The sequence below is a fragment of the Schistocerca nitens genome, chromosome 5, assembly GCF_023898315.1.
Source record: "Schistocerca nitens isolate TAMUIC-IGC-003100 chromosome 5, iqSchNite1.1, whole genome shotgun sequence".
Taxonomy (NCBI): domain Eukaryota; kingdom Metazoa; phylum Arthropoda; class Insecta; order Orthoptera; family Acrididae; genus Schistocerca; species Schistocerca nitens.
In genome coordinates this window covers 204,889,177-204,914,406 of record NC_064618.1, presented here as the reverse complement: position 1 = coordinate 204,914,406, position 25,230 = coordinate 204,889,177, and the positions used below count along the sequence as shown (strand labels likewise).

General features: G+C 39.6%; 1 protein-coding gene across 1 annotated transcript in view; it reads left to right on the top strand.

The window, feature by feature from the left end:
* LOC126260857 (sodium-coupled monocarboxylate transporter 1-like) overlaps window positions 1-25,230 on the top strand; it is a 149,439-nt gene that overhangs the window by 121,210 nt on the left and 2,999 nt on the right. The window contains exon 12 of the mRNA XM_049958270.1: window positions 2,633-2,808. Coding sequence (XP_049814227.1) covers window positions 2,633-2,808 — 176 coding nt within the window. The remainder of the gene's footprint in view (window positions 1-2,632; window positions 2,809-25,230) is intronic.

Genomic DNA, 25,230 nt, shown 5'->3' with positions numbered 1-25,230 from the left:
CACGCACCGTGAAAGAACGCTGCACTGAACATCAACGCCACACCCGCCTTTTGCAGCCAAGCAAGTCCGCTATTGCTGAACATTGTATTTCTACTGGGCATTCTATGGAGTATGAGAAAACAACGATTTTGTCCACAGCAACGTCTTTCTGGGACTCCATTATTAAAGAATCCGTAGAAATATGACTGGCGGAAAATCTGTTAAACCGTGACAGCGGCTACCAGCTGGACAGTGCATGGAATCCCATCATCTCCACGATTTACTCTAATCGAAGACGACAGATTGCGCCGACAGCCGCGGCAAACAGCAACGCAGAGGGCGACTGAGTTCCGCTATTCCACCGGCGAGGGCACTGCCGGTGGGCAGTGTGGTTCATCTACCAAGTTTTCGGCGCATGCGCAAAAACTATAGTACGCTATATATTGCGGAACGGAGGACGTTTTCGGCAGTCTGCGACGGCTCACCTGAAGATGACTCGCAGGTTCCCAGTTGAAATATCGTGCGAAGTATTGAACGACGACCGGCTGCGAGCCCGAAATTTGTTTGAATTGGTTGTGAAGGTTTCGTATTTTTAGGCAATAACCCGATTGTAACAATGCCTGGAAAGCGCATTTTTGGGGCAAACATATTTTTTAAATGGAATAATGCTAATTGATGTTAACATTTTAAAAGTAGGCTACATTAGAACGTCAGTGGTGTTGGTTGCAGGATTGTAGTGCCAGTCATTGACGAGATGCGCTTGTCATTCACGATATGTACTTGTTGTTCTAATGAACAACAAGTGCATACATTAGTTATGTGTATTCTGGGAAGTAGCGAGGCAGTTGACCATCACAGGTTGTGCGCAAAATAAGTATTGGCACCAGCAGTGAACGCCCTCAGTTAGGTATGGAACGACTGCTGCACACGTGCTAGTATTTCAGCAGAAACGTCCGATCAGGCTGGAGTAATACGTCGTTGCCTATCATCGGGTGTTGCCTGTCATGGTGTGTCCTTCTAGACACCGTGTATCAGCTTTCCTCCGAGAAGAAAGCCTACAGACATCAAATCTGTAGAACTGGTCCGCCAATGCATAGGACCTCTGTGTCGAGTCCAACGATATGGAAACAATTCGTGAACACACGTTGTTCCACTTCGTGCACTGATGCGTGTGTGAAATCTTATGGGGCTTAACTGCTAAGGTCATCAGTCCCTAAGCTTACACACTACTTAACGTAAATTATCCTAAGGACAAACACATACACTCATGCCCGAGGGAGGACTCGAACCTCCGCCATCATATGTTGGTACCATAGGCTACTCGTAGTCTGCAGAGGTACGTCTGTTAGCTTCCGTGGAAGATGGTCTTCAATATTTGTGCGCGTTCAGTGTTCTGCCTATGAAAAACGGACCTATGAGCTTATGAACTAATGATTTATTATAACACACCATGCATTTACACTCCATGGGTGCTGACTTTCCACTTGACGAAGCAAATGGCGATTGTCAGCAGACCAGTAGCGCATATTTCGGCGGTTTACCTGGCCATGGTTGGTAAATGTAGCTTCATCACTCAACAAGGTACATGATAGTACATCTGGAGTATCCTGTCTTAATGCCCATGTACAGACGTTAACACGATTCTCATAATCGTTTCGATCCAGCTTTGATGGAGACAAATGTGATGCTGATGGAATCTATGTTGACCGACAATGAGTAGGACACTTCCCTGATTCATGCCACTTCCTCGTACGATTGCGTGGGAGCTGACGTGCGGATCAACTGCAACACCAGCAGGGAAATTAATTTCCCCCGCTTATGGCGTCACTTGTTTCTTTCTGTTACGTTGGCTAGGTGTTACACAATCACTATCACGTAACTGGTTTAAGAGGCTCACAAGTAACTGCCGAGATGGTTGACGTCTGGTCGCATACACCTTACTAGAACGAACTGCATTCTTCCTGCTCTTTCCATACACCATGAGCATGTCAGCGTTTACCGGATTGATAAATCCCATAGTCTACTGACGACCTGGTACTTGGACTGTCACACACTAACCGACTAGCAAGTCGCAGTGCTCTCAAGGAACTCACAAGGGCACTGAAAGCCAACACAACAAAATCATAACTAGCGAATACGCAGGTTGAATGGCACAAACAAGTGTAGGAGTGGAAACTTTTTCAAAATACCATATCTAGTAAACGACTCCCACCATAACCCTGCAACAAACTGCACTGAAATTCTAATTTATCCTACTTTTAGTTTGTTAATATCAAAAGGCATTGTTCCACTTAAAAAAGTATGTTTGTACAAAAAATACACACTTTCAGTTTATTGGCTAACAATTCGAGCCCCTGACTGCGAATCCATTCTGTGAAAACCACCTGTCAATAGCACTTTCCATTTCCGCAATATCTGCAATAGGCGATTCGCCCTATTTTGAAAAAATTAACGTTTACGTTGTTATTTATGTAGATTAGCAGATGTGTTCTGCATCTCTCATAACACACACCAACTGATTCAACGCAATGGAAGCGAATTTTTGAACATTTACATATCGAAACAGCATTTACATTGGTCAACATAATTATATATTACAGTTCTGCTGATTGAATTAACTGATTCATGCACTTCATTACTACTTTCATTACAGGGTGCTGTTGTTGGCAGCTTGTTGGGTATGGCGGCTGTGGCAGTTATTTTATCAGGGGCGCAGCACGCCGTTGCCACGGGCCGCATGAAGTATCCCACGCTACCCACCTCCGTCGAAGGATGCGCGGCGAATTTCACATCTACCATCGAAACTGTAGCTCAGACAGGTAGTGCAAGGTAAGCTAATTCCTTCAGCGATACTCCAGACAATAGTGGTAACACCACTTCGCTGAATCTCGTGTATATATAGAGATAATTATTTTTTAATGAAGACTTGTCTTTAGTGAAGATTGCCTCTGACGTATTAAGGATTCTATGCGTATAAATGTCGTATATATCAGTTTCAAACTCAGGTTATTTAGGTTTTTGGGGGATGGTAGAATCTAGAAAAGCTTTTTTAGCTTCAAATATAAATTCTGTTCTACGTATATACGGAGTGTACGATGTTTTCAGTATCAGTTTTCAAATCAACTTTCAAAATTAGAAGGTGTGAAAGGCATTCTCCACAAAACACCAATTACACTCTGAATCAGTACTGAATTGTATAGTTCTCTGTCACGATTCCAAAATTCACAGAAATGCAGAAGTCATCTAATATTACGATGAGGCTGTATATTGGTCTATGACGACTGGTCGACTTATTCGCTTGAGGCAGGATTTGATTTGGATAAATTGAGGAGTCTGTATAAGTATGTATATTACAAAAATTTATGCAAGTATGCTAGCGTGCCCACATGTGTGTGTGTGTGTGTGTGTGTGTGTGTGTGTGTGTGTGCGCGTGCTTGTGTGTCTGTGTGTGCTTTCCACATCTCCTCCTAAACTACTGCACCATTTTCAACCAAACTTAGTACGCGTACCCCTCACTTTCAGCCAATAATCACTGTGTGATAAGAACCACCTACCTACCAAAGTTCAGGAGATATGACGTTATAAACAATGAGATACGTGAAGAAGTTCCACATCACGCACGACGTTCAGATTTATTACTTCTGTGCTAGTAACCCCAAAACAACAAATTTCTCAGACAGTGTCCATATACGCTGTTGAATGTAACTACAAAATTATATCATGGTACGACATGTAGTCCAAGAGAGTTGGGGTCATGAACACTGGTGGGGGTGCGTGATAAAATGCCGAATCATGAATGAAGTTTTAATACTTTGTTCTTGTTTGCTAAGGCACTCTTACAGTTGACTCAGCTTAACGAAATTCCTGACACCTAGTAGAGCTTTTGACAGCTTTAACTGCGAAAGCAATAGGCTTCTATAAGCTATGAAGAAATGGTGCCACATGTACGTTTACAAAATCCCATTTTAGACACGCGAAACAGCTGCGCCCAGCTGTCTGTGAATGTGTAACTAGAAATACTGTTTATAATGAAGTTCTGTGTTGAATAAACATTGCAGAGAATTTGTATTTTGCATACTACGTTTCTTAATTGTGATACTGTACTTACACATTTGTGCATTATGCGCATTTCTACGTACGACAGTTTCTCTGTTTGGAAAGTGTTTTAACGAATTCGTGGAAATGAATTTTTTCCATATTACACTTCCAACACACCACCTTTTTTGTTTTCCTTTGTAATAGATGAAACGTCCCCTTTCAATAATTTATACTCGACTGTGCTTAAACTGATGCACAATATGAAACGTCCCCTTTTAACAATTTTACAGGACTGTGCTTAAACTGACACACAATATTTTTAGCGCAACGCAATCTGACTTTCAAAATTCCCTACAAAAGAATGGCCCTGACTAACATTAAACTATACCTTTCACAAATCACTTACCTCACAAAAATCTTCGCTGCTCAGGCTACTGCAATACAGCGAGCGCCACTACTGCCAGCTAATTAAAAGATTCAAACTATGGAAGGCACTAACTACTGATAGGGATAGTTAGCAAATGAAAGATATTAATAGAGAGCAAACAATGTATTTACCTTTATATCATCATTTATAAATGTAGCAGTTCATGACAAATTACAAAGCTCCGCCATCTCTCTCCCCACATCCACCACTGCTGGCGGCTCACCTCCAACTGCGCAACGCTACGCGCTGTTCACAGCCAGCTGCCTAACACTACAATGGCGAGTATTACAACAATGAAAAGCAGCCACAGACTGCACACAGCACAGCCAGTGATTTTCATACAGAGGTGGCGTTACCAATAAAAAAACCTAAACAGCCTACTTACATAGCCCCCATGCTCTCCACAAAAAATTTTACAAATTTTGTTGGGCACTGGCCAATACATATTTGTTAAAATTTTTTTTTCACAATTACAATAACAAAGAAATCAAATGCACACACTTATTGATACAATGTTGGTCAAAAGCTAAAATTTTCTCACATTCCATAAAGACAGTCCTGATCATTGATCACATTGCAGTGTTTTTCTCAAAGTCTGAGCAGTAAAAGAAAATGCACACGGAAGTAGTGGATTTCCATGCAGTATTGAAGAAGTAGTGTTGTCCTTCCAACGGAAAGACAGTGCTGACTCTACATGCAGACAGGTAATGGGCCACAACAGAGTAAACCCACAGCGGAGTCAGTCGAAATTTTGAAGAGTATTGGTGGGTAGGTCATCACAGAGCAGACCCACTGTAGTCCTGGTAGAGATTACGGTATTGGTGGGCCACCAGAGGTGCAGACCCACTGCAGTCCTTGTACAAATTGGTGGGCCATCAAAGATGCAGACCCACTGTAGTCCTGGTAGAGATGGCCAGCAGCCATCTGTTGTGACTGTGCAGGTGCACAATCACCATTGAAGAGTCTTGCGGCTAATATAGCAAGTCCATAACCACCACTTGTGCACTCACAAAGTTTTTGGAATTGTCCTTAGAACCAACAATGCTGTTATCCAGTCCCTTGCTGAATTATTAACATACGTGCAAAGACTAACAGTCCCTACTTCTCACAAATTGTCCATATACTATGACCAACAGAAACGTGTGCAGTGAGATGTAACTTACAAGTTACTTAATTTGATGAACTGCTGTCAATTACAATTTTATAACATGAGAATACAATTACAAAGATACAAAATACATCATTAAAGAACATAACAATACAGATAACATTTGTAGTAATATGGGCTTTACAAAAGAATAGAAATAGACATATACGTCAATGTTACAGGAATTATGACATAAGTTCAGACATAAAAGATCAGAATAACTTTTGAAACATCAACTTCACACCTAAGCATTAACACAGAACAGAATAAATAATATCTAAGCATATTGACAAGTTAAATAACATATTATTAATACCAATTATATTTGAGGATAACAGTATTCCTCATCATAGTGAATGTAGCTTAATATTAGAAGAAGAAAAAATTCTATGAAACTACACAGAGACAGGAAGAAAACAAATACACAAGGGTACACAAACACATAGCATAATAACACAGGGGGAAAGGACAGGGTTTGTTTTCAATATAACATTTGGTACTGCAGTATTTTGCGAACAAAACCTGTTTTGTTCTTGGAGATCTCCCTTCATTCATCATTATTCGCAAAAAGTTCTATCTGTACCTCTTTTCTGTATTCTAACCGTATTTCTTTCAAAATAAATATGGCTCATTGTACAATACTCATTTGGCCCAAATCTTTTTCATATAACTTTGAATGCATTCTTTCCATATTCTCCATAGTTAGGTTCTTATATAGTCTACCCCCTCTTAAGCTAACTTAAATCTACTGAGCTCAGATATATATACCAATGGACGAGGCAATGCAGCATCACATAAAACAATTAATATAAACAGCAATGAAAAAAAACGCAGATTTGCGAAGCAAGCAGCATTAAGAAATTAGCAAAGCAATTGTAATATTACAGCTAATCTAAGGCAATGTGCAGCAAACAATAAAAATAAATCATTAGTAAAACTGGCTTAACAGAATAATACAAAGTCAAATTCAATAACACTATGCCTGGCAAACAGCAGCAACTTATACCTAAACATGACATAGCTCAAGCAGAAAAAATATTACACTAAAGATAACAATGCAGGTAAGGAAAATGTGTAATCACATCTTAATGTCTAAGTAATTAAAGTGGTGCACCACAAAAACTAATTCTACAAAAAATTACTCAGTAGTTGAAAAGAAAATTCCGTATGCAATTCCTGTGAAGGGAAATATCTTTTTATACTCCTTCGTTTTTTTGAATAGATCATAAAATTATTTACTGGATCTGTAGGCATAAAATATTTGTATTAGTACATCTATAAAATTTTATTTTAACCAATGCTGTAGTGCAGCTAGAAACTAGATATCAAATGAAATAAGCAACTATGAACAAAGCAAAGCATAAGAACATCGTTCAATAGCCATGTGGAATTTCATAAGTAGTAAAAAAATATCTCATCTAGAAAGACAGTAGTCATAATCAGGTGTGTAGACAAACTATTTCTTGTCATTTCATTAGGCATTTCAGTAAATATCAGAAAGTACGATATGTTTCCAAGTAATGAGCGTGTCGCATTTGCGATGCTTTCTACAAAGGAACGTCAATAGCGAGGATAATGGCCTCCCTTTTTTTTTCTACCTGTGCCGCTGCTCGCAATAATGGCTTTTTCTCCAGGCGTCTGACACACCTGGCCGCTCACCTGGGTGCCCACGACGCATTACGTGCAGGTGGTCACTGAACTTTCTTACCGAAATATTTACGACACCAGTTTCCGCTACAGTGACAGTCTCATATAAAAATATTTCACGGGTCAAGAATTTGGGTTACAAATCTGTAGAAACAAAATCCTATAAATATAAGTGTCCAAAAAAAAATATTCGTCAGCATTGTGATACAGTCATGCATTTACACAAATTTCATAACTCTTAAAGTACGATTCTTGGTTTCCAACATACTTCTTCACAAGTCAGAGGCCCTAAATCACTATTCATTACTCCTTACCTTATTACACATATACAAATTCGTCGACGCTTCTTCAATACTTCATCATAAGATACATAGCATAATCAAATTCCTCATATAGCATCAGCTTCTTTATCATAAACATACCGCAACAGCGTAATACACATCGTCATCATAACATCATAAAACCTCAGCCAAATCTCAAAATCGTCGTAGCTTCCTGGAATAATTTCAAAACCCTAAAAAATATTCTCTGCTCATTTCAATAGTGTCATCTACCTCAAACGTACCTTAAAAATCATGATCTCATACCAAATACATCATTCAAAGCTTTCATAGTATCACAATGGTTCCGAAAAAATATGAACAGTTTACAAAGTACAGACAAAATACAATTTCATAAGTGTGAAGGTATCCAACTGTGTAATTGCGTAAACGTCTGTCACTGACATAGTAAGAAAAAATGTTTGTCTCTCAGTTAAATGATCTGATAGCTGTGTAATTCTGTGTTAGAGAAATATGGTACCGATGTGTAAAGTTGTATAAGCAAATACCATATTAGCTAGGGTTCCTTGTGCGTGCCAAACACATGGTACACAAAGTAAGCGTGTACCCCCCTGAGGATAAATGTAATTATACCCTCAGGTGTTACAAATTACAGCAATGGAATGAAATGTATCACGGAAAACTTTCTTTATAATTCAAAAATCTTTAAAAAATAAACGTTTTAAGTACAAAATTAATCACTCAAATACGTGTACTGTAGCGCTAAACTGTGCGTCTTGTTGTAAGATAATCTCTGTGTAAGTGTCGTAGTTATCGTCCTCCGAAAGCTAAGTTCTGCAGAAGTCAATGTACTTACCTCATGATAAAAGTGAAATGCTTTGCGTATAGATATCTTAGTTATTACGCTTATTGTTGTGATGAAGAAAGTACTGTGCTGTAGCGTATTGTTGTGCTACAGAAAAGGCTGTCTCCTTGTAGCTATACCACAAAAGTTACTACTAAAACATGTTTTACTTTCCTGAAGAATTCAGAAAAACTGTGCAGATATAAAACAGATACACCGCAAAAGCAACAAGGTAAATTGTGTCACATATTAGTAGCGTCGTGATATTGTCGTGTAGCTGTCAAATAAACTAACCACTGTGTCATCTGGTATCTCTCAGAAAGCACCTTGAATCCAAAATGTATTTTCAAGTGAACCAAAATGTTGCATTAAAATCTCATTAGCAGTACTAGTATGTGTCCTAAGTATGTAAGCCTGATAGTCGTTACGTAATCGTGCAGCTAACAAGCAAGAATGTACAAATACAACACTGTGTCGTCTGTTCACTATAACAATGCATTCTTAATTTCTGTTTAAATAAGTTCTCTTGATTCTTGACTGGATATTTAACTTCAAACATTGTTGCATGTTAACAATTTCTTAAGTCTGACAAAGCATACTAGAATTGTGAAGTGAAAAGTTTTATGGCAAAGACAAAGTTAAAAAACAGATTATCTTTCAATAAACGGTTTTACATGCGAAGTGTGGTGCTATCCTTTACTCTTCATAGTACTCACAGTTTAATTGAATGCAATTATCGTGTAGTATACGTCGGTAAGGAATGCTAAAATTTTTCTCAAGGCTAGCGTCTTATGTTATTTTTCTCAGAGCCAGCAGGCGCACGCGGCTGCCTGCTGTGCGAGTCATTGTCTGTCTCTTTGTTGGCGCGCGCCGTTATTGGCATTAGGAGACCTAACTTCTACAAATTCACTCTGACGAGAAGGCCCTGCCCTGTTTAAATCCCGCCAGTTCTGATGCAGTTCAGGTCTGTCGTTACGAATATATCGTCTGTCGTCATGTCGGTAGGTTCCGTAGTTTCTTCCTTGTCCGTCACGTGGTGGAGAATTTCTCCCTGAATCGTAACTGTGCGCCGAACTGTTGCGTCTGAAGTTATTCTGTCTCCCTTGATAATAATTGTTTTGATTCTCATATTGTCTGTTTCTATGGTAATCTCTATCATGTTCATTACTATGGAAGTGCGATCTTTCGCTGTACCTATTATTCTGCCAACGGTTGTCATATGGGTGGTGTCTTTTTTGGTTACGATTTGTGTTGTGAGAATAGCCTTGTCGCATCCAGTTATTATTTCTTTCATCGTGGAATTGCGACGGATATGACCTGTAATTGTTGTGTTCCTGTTTCCGCGTTCCGCGATTGTCAGTGTCAATTTCTAATTCTTGTAAGAGTCCCTGAAACGCTTCAATGTCGTCTTTGCAACGTCCTGCTAAAATAATATGTCGTAAATGTTCAGGCAACTTGATTAAGCAAATGCGGATGAGTTCTGAGGGGCTGTATGGGTTTGACAGGTACTGATTCTTGTGCAACATGTCCTCAAAATATTTCACAAGACTGGAGAATTCAGATTGTTCGAAATGTTTCATCATTATGATGCCATGTTTTACTCGGTCTTGTGTGGAGGCATGGTAAAATTCTCCTTCACTGTGGCAATCGTGAATGACCGATCGCATTCTTACAGCTGGTTCATTCTCTAAGTAGCCACACATAAATTCTAATCTGTGTTCTAACGACCAGTTGGGAGGAAAACAATGAGAGAATTGATGGAGCCATGCTTGTGGATGAATGTCGTTGGCAGAATTCTTAAATGTTTTAAATTTACGTGTAGTAATGAACAGCTTATAGTCAAAATCATCATGTCGGCGAGTCGCATAGCGGTCATTGTTACGTCGTGTCGGCGGTTCCATCTCAAAATTCGGTGTGCCTTGCCAATTTCTTTCATAATTTCCGAAGTGTCTTGTGTTATTATTTTGTGGTTGTTCCGTATTTCTATGTCCCTCTTCCCGTATTGGGGCGCGAGTGTCCTCTGAAATACGTAATTCTTGTATTACCTGTGTCAGCTGATCTTGTACTTCCCGGATTTCTCTTTGGTGTTGATTCAGATTTTGTTTCAGTTTCCTAATTTGTTCGCACTCTTCTGTGTCATTAAAGACTACCGGTTTTGTGTCATTCAGATTATCATCTACCTTCGTAGATAAGTTAGTGAACTGATCCGAAAGTTCGGCTACTTTCTCCGATAGTGAACACATTTCCTCACTGTGTTTTTCTGAATCAAGTTTCAGAGTATCTACTGTGTCCTTTAAGTTTTCCTGAATTTTTGCAAGTTGCGTAACCGAATCGGTAGATGCAACTGAGTCAAATTTAGCTTGCAAGGTCTCATGATTTTCATGAACAATGGTTTGCAGTTCTTTTATGACTGCTTCGTGATTCTGTAATGCATTTTCATGCCGCGAAAAAATAGGTTGAAAATGCTCACAAATTTGTGTTTTTACATCATTACAGACTTCTTGACATTTCGATTCAATATTATGTAACTCGGTAGTTAAATCTTCACGTGTTTGTTCAAGCTTATTTTCCACTGAGTCTAACTTTTGAAGCTTTTGTTCCATTGCGTCTAACTGTTGCTGTGTTTGACTCTGATTTTGTTCCATTTGTTTCTGATTTTGTTCAATTGTGTCTAATTTTTCAAGCTTTTGTCCCATTTGTTGCATTAATTGTAATAACAATGCACTGGTGTCTGAAACACGTTCCTCAGTGCTTTTCGGCAGTGAAGTTGCACCGGCAACATTCACATTTTGACAAGCAGAAAATGTGTCTTGACTTATTTGAGAAAACGGTGAGGACCCAAATCCTGAATCCACAGCATTTGCGAGATTGTTTCCTGTCATTTCGGATTCCTGAGGCGAGCTGTCGCCGACCGATCGATCGATAATGCTTCCCTGTTCTCTAATTGTTTCGCTGTCTACACCATTGTTTGCCGCCCGCTCCATTTCCGTATGCACAATTACCAAATTACTGGTTTGAACATTAGTTAATTCATTACTCGGTGGCGCTAACACACTGCTTTCGTCTTTACTGTCATTTCTCAGTTTACTTTGGAGCCTAGTATTACGTTTGTCACACGCCATTATTGTCACAGTATTTCACACGACAACACAGAAAAACACAATTTGAAGAGCAAAAATAAGAGAACACATTAACATAACACTGAAAATAATATCTAGTTAATTGCAGCTGCGAAATACTTGGTGCAAATCTACATGCATGCCACAACTGTTTTACTGTACAACAATGAAAAACTACAACTACAATGGAAATTCTCTCTATAATTACGCGCTGGCATTAAACAAAAGCTACACTAATTACACAAACTACAAGAAAAAATCAGAAGATTCCAGTGAGGTATCCTCGGCTAAGGGTCGACATATGAAACGTCCCCTTTCAATAATTTATACTCGACTGTGCTTAAACTGATGCACAATATGAAACGTCCCCTTTTAACAATTTTACAGGACTGTGCTTAAACTGACACACAATATTTTTAGCGCAACGCAATCTGACTTTCAAAATTCCCTACAAAAGAATGGCCCCGACTAACATTAAACTATACCTTTCACAAATCACTTACCTCACAAAAATCTTCGCTGCTCAGGCTACTGCAATACAGCGAGCGCCACTACTGCCAGCTAATTAAAAGATTCAAACTATGGAAGGCACTAACTACTGATAGGGATAGTTAGCAAATGAAAGATATTAATAGAGAACAAACAATGTATTTACCTTTATATCATCATTTATAAATGTAGCAGTTCATGACAAATTACAAAGCTCCGCCATCTCTCTCCCCACATCCACCACCGCTGGCGGCTCACCTCCAACTGCGCAACGCTACGCGCTGTTCACAGCCAGCTGCCTAACACTACAATGGCGAGTATTACAACAATGAAAAGCAGCCACAGACTGCACACAGAACAGCCAGTGATTTTCATACAGAGGTGGCGTTACCAATAAAAAAACCTAAACAGCCTACTTACATAGAAAATTGTCAAAATTAATTCCCGGGCAATGATGGGTTCAGGAGCTAGTTTTAAAATATGGCACAAAGTCAGTTTCACTCATTTTCTCCCATTATCTTACTAATTTTGTTATGATACACTTATATGAGGAAATATACAGTCGCTCGGAAAACGGCATTATTAAAAACTGCTTCAATTCAATTACTGGGAAACAATGATTAATAAATGGTTCAGATGGCTCTGAGCACTATGGGACTTAACATCTGTGGATATCAGTCCTCTAGAACTTAGAACTACTTAAACCTAACTAACCTAAGGACATCACACACATCCATGCCCGAGGCAGGATTCGAACCTGCGACCGTAGCAGTCGCGCGGTTCCGGACTGCGCGCCTAGAACTGCTAGACCAATGCGGCCGGCACAATGATTAATAGTCAAAAAGTTTCTGACACAGTGAACTCCAAATTCTGCATTCTGGAATGTTGTCATATGGTAGATTGATTAATTACATTGACAAATCAGTGATAAACAAGAATCTCATTTGTTCCTAACCACAGAGTGCTTGCGTGACGGACGGAGGTGGAGAAGGACCAATTATCAGAGTCGTGGACCCCGCGCCCGCTAACGTTTGAGTCGAAAGTTCCCGTATCTGAAATAAGATAGCTCTTACTTTGTCGATATGATAAATTTTGTGCTGACACGTCTATATAAAGACACGATTACAGCTTACTGTCTGTGCAGAAAGCATGTTATTGTCTCAGTTGTTTCATGAACGCTTGTATTCCTGTGATATCGACACTTATGAAATTCGACATTCGTTGTGAAAGGTCCCTGACGCATTCGTTCCACTATTATGTCAGCTCGAAAACACTGTTTTCTTTCCATAGATCAACTGTGACAGAATACATGTATCTGATTTTGGCTCATTTTCTTTGTACTCATGTACAATGGGCACATATTCTGAAGCTGCTGCGCATCTTCAGTGAGACAGCGAGAGAATTTTATGCAACCACTGTCTGTTGAACTGAAAGTATTACGAAAAACATCAAAACATAATGCATTCAGGCATCTTTTGTAATACAGTATAAGAAAACTTTACAGTAGCCAATATGCAGTCCAGTAACTCAAGTCCCACATTCCCGTAACGATTGCTGAGAACATTGTGGAAATCACACACTGTAGTACTATCTGTATATTAAGGGAAGTGATTTGATGCCGCACTTTACGGACTATAAGATACACTTTTTTCTTCGGAAAATTGCCTCCAAAATTCACGTGCGTCTTATACTCGAAATTAATATAAAAAAGTTTTTTGCTCGGCCATCCTCCGCAGCAAGCATAGAAATACTTGTTTTGTAAATAAAACAGCCTTTTCTTGCTGCAAATTAATTTACTTTTACCAAACGCGTTCCACCTTTTTCTTACTCTGAGGCATCGCCAGTGAGATCTATAACGATTCAGTTTCGTTATTTTTGGATTATCAAATAGTTCAAGTCGCGATTTATTGTGTAAATAAGTAATTACTTACGGTTTGCTTTGATCTGCGTGGAATCTCGTCTGGATATCGCACTACGACTTTATTACCGATACATAAACACAATATTGTATTCCGAACTTTTTCACACTATTCACCATGTTTCTCCTTTTTTGTGGAGTACTATTATTCTTTTGCACTGGATATAACTTTCTTCGGACATTGTGTTTTGAACAACGTAAATATTGTAACTTCATTACTTGTTTCCTCCTCTTTGGTTTGTAATGAAGTTACAGTATGTACGTTGTTAATAGCACAGTGTCGGAAGAAATAGCTATATCGAGTGCCAAAAGAATAATAGTACGCAAGAAGGAGAAGCACGGTGAACAATGTGAAAACGTTCGGAATAGAAAATTGTGCTTATGTGTCAGTAATAAATAGGCAGTCGAGGCTCCAGACCAGATAAGAGGAAACGCAGATCACAGCAAACCGTAAGTAATTACTTATTTACATAAAAATTCGTGACGTGAACTGTTTCATAAACTAAAAGCAACAGCATTGTATCGTTATAGATCCCACTGATGATGCCTTAGAGCAAGAAAAAGGTGAAACGCGTCTTGGAAAAATAAATTAAGGTGCAGCTAGAAAAGGTGGTTTTATTTACGAAACAAGTAATATAAAAATGCCGGGTGTTTTATTTAAAATTCCTGCCAGGCTTAAAAATGGCTGTATACTCGATGCCGCGGGAAACCTATCCCTATCTGGCAATACTGAATTCAACTGGCAGCAGCAAAGCACCCATGCGACGAACATGGATTGCGTGGATTCACAAGCTTGCTAAGACAGTCTCCCTCATGTGCCGGAATCACAAACCCAGAACTCTGTTTAGCCTACGATGCGTCATTGAAGTCGACGGTAGCAGTGAACTTGAACTGAAAGTGATTTGTGTCATTGTTAAGAGTAAAATATTTTTGTTTGTTTCCTAATGGAAAAAAGGAGGTATTCATATGATGCGGGCTGTAAACTCAAAGTAATAGGTTATGCAGAAGCACACGGAATCAGAGTAGCTGAACCACATTTCGGCCCACCACCAACTGAAAAAAATCATTCGTATTTGGTGGGCCAGTAAAGAAGAACTGGAGAAACGAGGAAGACTAAATGTGCAAGTAATGAACTGAATGCAAAATGGCCAAAACTAGAAGACGAAGTATTGAAATGGATCCAAGGGCAACGTCAAAATGGCACGAGACTCAACACAAAACAAATTCAAATACAAGCTCGTAAGCTAACTCTACAGTGGAACCTAACAGACTTTAAGGGTGGAGTTTGTTTGTGCTACAGGTTTATCAAGCGTCATGGATTTATCATGTAAACGAAAACCAAAATATCTCAGAAAATGCCGCAAGGATATGAAGAGAAAATATTATTTTTCATCGCTTTGTTATTCAACATCAAAAGAAAACCACTGTGGAACTAAGCCAAGTAGCGAAAATGGACGAAACTCCTCTGATACATATGACGTCCCGAGTAACAGAACTGTTGCCACGAAAGGTGCTAAAACCTAACTATAAAAACAAGGGGACATGAAAAAATACATTACTCGGTTGTCCTTTCATGCTGTGCTGTCGGTCTAAACTTAATTCAATGATCATTTTCAAGCGAAAAACAGTGCCAAAACCTTCTGAAACACGCAAAGTGTTGTAGTTCATGTACACGACAAGGGGTGGATGGACGAGGCTGGTATGAAATTAACCGGGTGTTGGAGAGGAGCAAAGGTGCTTTATTGTAGGGTTCTCTATTTGTGCTAGATCAGTTTAGTAGTCATTTGAAAAATCCTGTGTGAGAGAAACTGAGACAGGGAAATACAGGGCTTGCTGTTATTCCGGGAGGACTTACTTCAGAATTGCAACCTCTTCATATCTCTATAAATAAACCATGTAAAGTGTGTATGAGAGAGGAATGGAACAAATGGATGATGAATGGAACCCAACATGAATTCACGCCGGAAGGAGTTTTGAAACAACTTACAAAAAAAACAAGGGTGTCAGCGGAAAAGACAGTCGTGGCCCGGAGTGATGAAAGGCAATACTGTTAAATTGTTCAAGAAGTGCGGTAAAAGTAACCTCTCGATGGCAATGAAGACGATCTTATATATGAAGAGGACAACGATGATGACGATGACGACGACGACGAAGAAGAAGAAGAAGAAGAAGAAGAAAGTTCAGATGACAATTTTTATGGATTTTAAAGATCAGTTTAAAAACTAAGATTTTTTTTAGTATGACTTTACAATCTAATAAAAATGTTAAAAACACTATTTTTTTAAATTGCTTAAAAATTAAGATACGTCTTATTGTACTTGGCGCTTTATAGTTTGAAAAATACGGTATTGCTTTCGTTCAATCTCTAACGAAACAATAAGGGGACCTGGACGTGAACGGGCTGCATCTTTAGACCTCGCTCTCAGTGCATATTGGTCTTGATCTACAATGCGGAGGAAGTTGTGGTTTTTCTACCAACAATGAAGTTAACTCAAACTGCGAAAGGAAATTTATTGAAATATCTGTTATAATTTAAGAATTACACTATTTTGGCTAACAGATGTTTTTATAATACACGTTCCTATTTTGGTACATTTTCTGGTCCATCATCAGTATAATAGCATTCAAACTGTGGCAGGCTGCTGTCAACATTCATAGAAACACATCATGCCTCTCGTTTTGTAGTTTGGAATACGTCTGAGGAAACAGAAAAACCCTCATTATACCACATTAATATTTTGTCTAAAAATATCGCTAAAATTATACAGAATGACAAACATAGATCATTTCTCCGATGTATTGGGCATAATACAAAGAGTATTCCTTTCTTCACTTGAGAGAAATTTGGTGAAATTGATAAAACCATTGTGATGTTATATGTACCTAATATTCTGAAAATGTAGTTTCGAGATTATGAAAAAAGAATGTTCACATTGTTTTTGAGAATATTCCAGCAGCATAATCTTGCTGGCCACCTGCTTCTTTATCCCCTGTAGAATTCTTCAGGAGCCTTTCCCTTACTCTGGATTCTTTAGCGGTGGCTTCCACAGCCCTTTCAGCTTCGACTAGTCGCTGACGATCTATGGCAGTCAGAACAGCTATCATATTATTTCCTAGCTGGATGCCTAAATTGTCCATTACTTTTGTCCTGCTGCTTTTACGCCATCATTGAAACAGATGACAGAATCCATCACACCCATTTTGAGTACTGTATGTCCAACAAACATTGTTTTTGCTACTCGGTGCCACACGCAGCTGTTGAAACTCTCATTAGGGTTTTGTGTACGGCTATATAAATATTTGCTAAGTAATTTTGTATCTGCAAGGTCCCTGCATATTGGCTTTATTGTTTCCAAGACTGTGGCAGGCAACAAATGTTTATGGTGATATTCCTTGCCTGTCGCACGAGCGTGGCTGGTTTGCAGGCACTTGTTCAAAGAGCGTTTAAGACTAAATCAACAACTGAAAATTAGATAAAAATTACATTTTTAGAGACGGGATAAAATTATTTCAGATGGCGACAAAAAATGTTTTCGAAAATTTCGGTCATTTCACATCCAGGTCCCCGTAAGTGTGTGCATGAATTATACCTATGACGGTGGTGCCTGCGCCACGGGCGCGTAGTTCAACTGTGGATCAAGTTCAAGCGAATACCCGGCCAAGCTCTAGAAAATTAGAACCACATAGAATCATTAAATATGGTAAATTTCTTTCTGATATTCAACCGGACACTTGAGAGGGAACATCGTCTGCCGGCTTAAAATAAAGCAAAAATCGCTGGGTAGTCAGATCTTACATGAAACGTGTTTTTGTATGAAATGTAAGACGCACGAAGTGTTCAATAACTATCGCAGCGAAATTTTATCTCTTGACCTGTCTCACAAGACTAAGAAATCTGATTCATTTGTTGAGGATATCAGCGGCACACTAATTCCACGAAGTTGTAAAGGAGATAGAGCCTGAAGTATCGAAAAGTTAAACAAAATCTGAAATAATGAATTGAATATTCAAACATTCTTATAAAAAGTTAATTCAATGAACCTTCCCATCATTTAATAGCGGGGCCGAGTGACATAGAAACCCCACTAGTGTCCATATCCTGGCACTTCGAAGGCGTATACCTGAGAATTACTCGAAATTTTCCTTCGGTGGACACGGCCTCAAAAAAAGATACCCAGGTTCTATGTCAAACATACAGTTTTAATATGGCAGGAAATTTCAAAACAGCGCACTCCCACATGCAGAATGAAAAACTCATCCTGGAGTACTAGTAGGCTGGAACACAGTTAAAATCACTGAACCGCAATATAGTGCAAGACCACGATGAAATGCATGTCAGGTTTTATACTGAATTTATAAGTGAATTAGCTCCATCCTTGACTATGATCTACCGTAGGTTCTGAAATGGTAGAGGCGAAGAGGAAGTGGTTGGATGCTGGACGGAAATAACATTACACTTTTTGCTTCAAATAATTTACTACACAGAAATTCAAACTTCTATACTAAAACACAAAAACCTTGTTTTAACTTTCACAGGGTGAATAACGCAATTTATGATGACATCGTGCTACGAATAATAACAGTTTGACGGTGTAATTGTGAACCACTTGAAACCAAGATGAAACCACATACTTCACACACTGACTATAGCTCAGGAGCAAGAAGGTTTCAAATTTGGCATCAGTTTCATAGAGCCTAGCTAACAACTACACAACTTGAAGCCTGAGTTAGAAAACTTATCTGCGCTTTCACATAATTCAATTACAGAAGAATGAATTTGCGATTACCATCCAAATTACTGAAACTTGTGAAAGGCGTTACAGCAAAGTTTGCTGCAGTGAACAGATTTTAAAGGAATAAACAATAATTACTCAATTTGAGCCAGTGAACACATTAAAATTTAAAGATCAAATACGCAAGTACCGAATAACGTAAATCTCAAGTATAGATACTGCTGTACCTCACCAGAAACAGTGGTAGTTCCAAGAAACAATGGCAGCTTAGAACTAAATGGCAATTTTTCTGTAACTAACACCAAGTAATAATTACCATTGACTAGCTTACGGACTGTCGAATTAAAACAATGACTAGCTTGCAACACGGCATGTTAAAGCCCAGAATACTTAAGAGTCTGGCCCTAGTTAATAGCACACAGGTACAAGCCTCACTGCCACATGGCTTATTTCTGCGTTTTACACAAAACATCAGTGATCAAGGCTGCTACACAAGTAACAGCCACCTCAGACATACAAAAGCAGTGTGTTCGGGCGCCTGGGCCACCACACTTGCAAGGCGTTAGCAAGGAACATTGTGGTAGAAACACCTGAAACATAGATGAATTACCACATGCCACCAACGCAACCAAAACATACACATATTACCCGCAACATCAATTGATTAGAATGTAAAAAAAAAAAAGAAAGAAAGAAAAATACGACTAACTTGAGGTAGCAGCAGTGTTCAAACGTTGACATGAGAATAAATGTAACTCGGATTTCAGATGTAACCAGGGTGCGGGAACATTGTAAGTAGTACAAAAATTCTCACCGCCTTCTGGAGGACTTGTTAGTAGGAAACTATCGGCACATAGCTTAGCTCTCTAGATCAGTTAGAAGGCTCCCACTATAGTCTGCCAAAACGTCACGAATTCACTGCACACTCCACAAGAGCCCCCTCATATAATTCAAATATATCATACCCGCTCATTATCTGCTCTTTACGGTGCTCATAGAGCCATTCGAGACGGGCGTGCCTCTGGCAGTGGCGAGCCGGACTAGGCTGCTACACAAGTAACAGCCACCTCAGACATACAAAAGCAGTGTGTTCGGGCGCCTGGGCCACCACACTACATACGACGATACTCTCGAAGCGAACCCCACGGCAAAGCGCACGATCCCAAACAGTCTCGTGCTCTCTGCCCCCTCTGAAGGCAAAATTTCGAGAGAACAATTGAATTATACAGGAAGTTAGAAGGAGCAGCAGAACTACCGCAAAACAAATTGATAAAAGCAACCGGACGGCTCAGATTCTTTGAACTGTGACATATTCCCCGTGACTGGGAAAGCGGCAAGTAACAGTCCTCTACATAAAAAAATGCTGACTACTGATATTGCTACGCTCCATATCACTTACAAAGCTGAATATGCTTTAAGTCCAAATAGGGCTAACGGCCTTGAACCAGTAATCTCTCCATGCAAATAAGTATAAGTTCCAAAAACAAGGACCATGTGAAACTCAACTTGCATTTTTCACATTTGATACTCTCATTTTAGAGGATTTCTCCGATATTATGCTAGCTTAGTAACAGTGTATATTTAGATTTAGATTTTTATGTGATATATTTCTATCTACGAGGGCTATCCACAAAGTACATTACGTTTTGGAATTAAAAATAAATAAAGTGTTGGAAAATTTTTTATTATATGCAGATGAAAGCCACACTTAAATACTACTTTTCTTCATAGTTGCCATTTAAATTAAGGCACTTATCGTAGCGATGGACGAGCTTGGAAATTCCTTCGTCGTAAAATTCGGCCGACTGCGCCTTCAACCATGTGGTTACCTCTTCTTGAAGCTGTGCGTCGTCATCAAAACGCTGCATAGCCAACCACTTCTTCTTTGCTGGGAATAAGTGGAAGTCGCTCGGTGCCAGGTCGGGACTGTACGGCGGATGAGGAAACAACTCCCACTTAAAATATTCGAGAACTTCACGAGTGGCATTTGCCGTGTGGGCCCGGGCGTTGTCGTGAATCAGCAAGATCTTTGAGCCCAACTTTCCCCTGCGCTTGTTTTTTATTGCTCTTCTGAGGTTGTGCAGAGTTTGGCAATACCTTTGAGAGTTTATTGTAGTGCGTCTTTCCAGGAAATCCACAAAAATCACACCTTTTCTGTCCCAAAAGACAGTCATTACGTGGTTGAAGGCGCAGGCGGCCGAATTTTACGACGAAGGAATTTCCAAGCTCGTCCATCGCTACGATAAGTGCCTTAATTTAATTGGCAACTATGTAGAAAAGTAGTATTTAAGTGTGGCTTTCATCTGTATGTAATAAAAAAAATTTCCAATACTTTATTTATTTTTAATTCCAAAACGTAATGTACTTTGTGGATAGCCCTCGTATTTTAAGACAAGTCACATGTGTATATGGCATGCATAAGCAGACAGACAGAGAGAGAGAGAGAGAAAGAGAGCCTTCCATGTATCACAAACCATTATTTCACTTCTACACTTCTACTTATTTATCTATATCTATACGCCGCAATCTACCTTAAGGTGAAGTGGCACGATGTGTACCACTTGTCACTTCCCCGTTTGTCTGTTCCACTCACGAACTGTTTACGAGAAGAATGACTTCTGGCAAGCTTCCGTGCGGGCTCGAATCTCTCTTATCCTATCTTCATGAACTTCTCGCGAGATATAGGTAGGAGGAAGCAATAGACCGATTAACTCTCTTAGCCACGTTAGTTCTCTGAACAGCAAGTGATGCAGAATAGCTCTCTTGCGTCGTCTGCCACTGGATTTGGCTGAACAAATCCGTTACGCTTTAGCGCTTACTAAATGAACCCATAATGAAAAGCGTTGCTCGTTTTTAGATCTTCTTTATTCCTCTATCAAACCTATTTGGTATGTATCCCACAGTGACGAGCAATATTAAAGTATTGGTCGAACAACGATTTTGTAAGCTACCTCCTTTGTTGATTGGCTACCTTTCCTGAGGACTCTCTTATTGAGTCTCTCTAGCGTCTGCCTTACCTGAGATTTCTCTTATGCGGTGGTTCCATTTAAACATCTTCCGACACATACTCATAGATATTTTATAGAAGTAACTGGTTTCAGTGATTGTTGTGCAATCGTGTAATCATGCAGTAATGGACCTTTCTATTTATGTGCAAGCAATACGTCACATTTGTTTATATTGCGGTTTTTTTGCCACTCCCTGGGCCAAATGTTGGCACTCTACACGCCTTCCTGCATTTCGCTACAACTTTCTACCTTTGCGACTTCCGTGCGTTCAGCTCCATTATACGCGAAAAATATCACGGAACTTCCAACGTTGTCTACTGTGTCATTTGTACACGGGTGATTATAACTGAAATTCCAGTTTCAAACTATTGTAAAAGAACTGGTGGTCAGAATGACGTCGAACTGTATAGAATATTATCGAAGATGGAGTAAACAAAACAAGAAAATCAATGAAAATTTTCCAATAAACGACGCTGTAGGCGGCTCAATATGCAAAATAAAACACGAAGGTATACGGCTGTTCCTCAGTTTGCCTCAGGGCAATTAAAATGGTTGTTCATTGTTGCTTTTATGCGATATTTGGCCTCAGGACAATAAAAAACCGAGTTTTCCCATCCAATGCGGCGCGACCCTGCCCTGATGGATGAGATTACCTAAGTAACAGTGCCAAAACTTGTGCTGTCATGCACATGGCACAGTACGGTTGGTTTGTAATGCAATTGCGAATTATCTGTTCTTTGTAGCCGATCCCATTTAAGCTACGACGCTTGCGGCCCAATGTAATGGGCAAATTTTCGTTAGATTTTTTTTTATTTCGTAATGTTTTCCCCTTCTTTATAATATTCCATTCAAATTTGACGTCATTCTGAGCAGTGTTTCTTCTTTTAAAGCGTTTGGAATTGGAATTTAATTGCCACGCGGGATTAGCCGAGCGGTCTATTGCGCTGCGGTCATGGACAGTACGCCTGGTCCCTGCGGAGGTTCGCGTCCTCCCTCGGGCATGGGTGTGTGTGTTTGTCCTTAGGATAATTTAGGTTAAGTAGTGTGTAAGCTTAGGGACTGATGACCTTAGCAGTTAAGTCCAATAAGATTTCACACAGATACATCTGGAATTTAATTACAATAACCATGTATATTATGAAAGATACTGGTCCTATAACACGTTCCTGAGATACGCCTGAAGTTATTTTCACGTCTGAAGACTTGCTATGTTGTGCTTGGTAGTCAGTTGGTCCAGGCGCTCGTATTTTGTTTATTAGGTGGCAATGCGGAGTTGCATCGAATGCCTTCCGAAAGTCAAGAAACACGGCATCTACCTGAGCCCCTGTATCTACTGCTTTCTGGGTCTCGTGGACGAGCAGACCGACCTGGGTTTTTACGATTATTGTTTTAGAAACCAATGTTGATTCCTACCGAAGATTCATACCACATATACTGTGGCTTTATTGTATAGTGTGGCGTTATTGTTGGTCTAATATGTCACGTTAGTTGTGTCCCAGTAAGACAAATTACTGTCCATCTCAGGTGAATCTGTGACTAAACGGGAGTGATTTACGTTAGGTTCCCAGGTGAAGGGCTTGTTTAGGCGGAAGCGTGAGAATGAAATGTGTGTGGCTCAGTCACTTGTGTGGAGGGCACTGCTAGAGAGAGATTTTGCCGGCGCTGCATGGATAACCCGGGTGCAGTTGCTTTAGCCACGTAGAGCTTGCACGACACACACACACACACACACACACACACACACACACACACACACACACACACACACACAGAGAGAGAGAGAGAGAGAGAGAGAGAGAGATGGAGAGGTTCCCATTGTTTTATCATTACACATCTCTGCAGTTTACTCTCTGAGTCGCCTTTCGTAAACTGATTCATGAAACTGTTAATTAAAAATTTTTCTTCTGTAAGGCCTATTCCAAGCCATGTGGCCCTCAGCCAACTAGTCATTTATTACTGTATATTACGTTGCATATTCATCACATAAATCGCTTTGCCTTGGAATGTTTTATTATAATTTGTTAAGTACCTGTAATATTTCTTGAATCAGAGTACCGAGACGTTGTTCGGAATTTCTTGTCATTGTCCTTTGAGTGAATGCAAGTGTTTTACTGTAGAGGCTTCTTGGTCTTATATTTCGTAAATGTTTACGGGTTTGTTATGCTGAAATGTGTGCTAGGTTCGGTACATTTTACAGATTAATTTGCACCACATGTGATCGCCAAACCCTGTGTCTTACCAGGGAACGGTTAATGAGAAATCTGTGCTCCTTTTACGAAAAAGGATGCCTTCGTGTTTCCTTAGAATTTATAAGTATTTGACCAATTGTTTTTATTTTGTTAGATATGGAAAACAGCGGCTTCCGTGATATGTATGTGTTTAGAAGGCGACTGAGCGTCTGGAGATTCAATTTTTAGAGTTAACTCTATATTATACATCGAATAACATGTTATTCATGCTATTTCGGAATTAATAAGTAAAAGTAGTCTTTGTGATTTTGTTTTTAGAATGAGGTATCCTTCGTTCCCGAATGCTTTGTTCTAGGGCGAACCATACACGAGATTTGGTGGACAAGTGTGCATTTAGCTCAAACTAATTCGAGTATAAATTTATTGCGTGTGAATAATACTTTCGCACGTCGCTTCCTTTGATCTTATTACTCTGCACCACAGAAGAAGATTTGTTTCGCACTTGTTCATCAAATTCCACTCATTACCGCTCCTTTGGTTCCATTCTATTAAAACGGACCTTCTGTCTGAAAATTAATATACAGGCTGAAAGCAAAAGAACTTTATATTTGCAACAATTCGTTCAAACGAAACGTTAAATTTATTCGTTTCCAACATTTTACTATTAATAGAATATCTCAGGTAATTTTTTTGTACGTGTTACAGGGTCTCAGTACACTCTTCGCGTCACACACAGAACGTCGAGACGATACTTTTAATCTTGGAAAACCTCTTGCGGCACGTAGTTGGTGATAAACTCTACTGTTGTTTCGATTCGCTGCCGTAGCTGCGGCAAGTATTGTGACAGGGGTGGGACAAACACTTTTCTTTTCTCATAACCCTGTAAAATATTCACAAGGGCTTGACTCTGGCTGTCACCGTGGCTATCTACATCACGCGTTATCATTAGCATCTACATGTACAAGCCGTCGTCCAGGTAGCTGTTTGTTTAGATGTTCCTGTACAGTTAAGTGCAAATGAGGAGGTGAAAATAATGTTGCAAGAAGAAGTCGATGGAGTCATCTCGCAATTGAAGAAGAAGCCACAAACGAACCACGTCGAATTAGCAAATGCTTGTAAAGAGTATTTCTATGAAAAATAGCGCGCCTTAAATCTTCTCCCTCAATATTACGCAGAACTCATTGACCTTTGGCGAAACTCGTTCGTGTTCGATAGAGAAATAGGGGGTCTTCTGTTCCCCAGAAACGAACATTGTGCAGATTAACTCTGCCATCAGTGTGAAACGTTGCTTCTTCACTAAAAATTCACGTCTTCGCCGAGTCGTCATTCTCCCTGCTTGTCAACATCTCGGCGCAGAATTCAGAACGAGCAGCATGATCTCGTGGACTGAGTGTCTGGGCCAGCTGCAAGG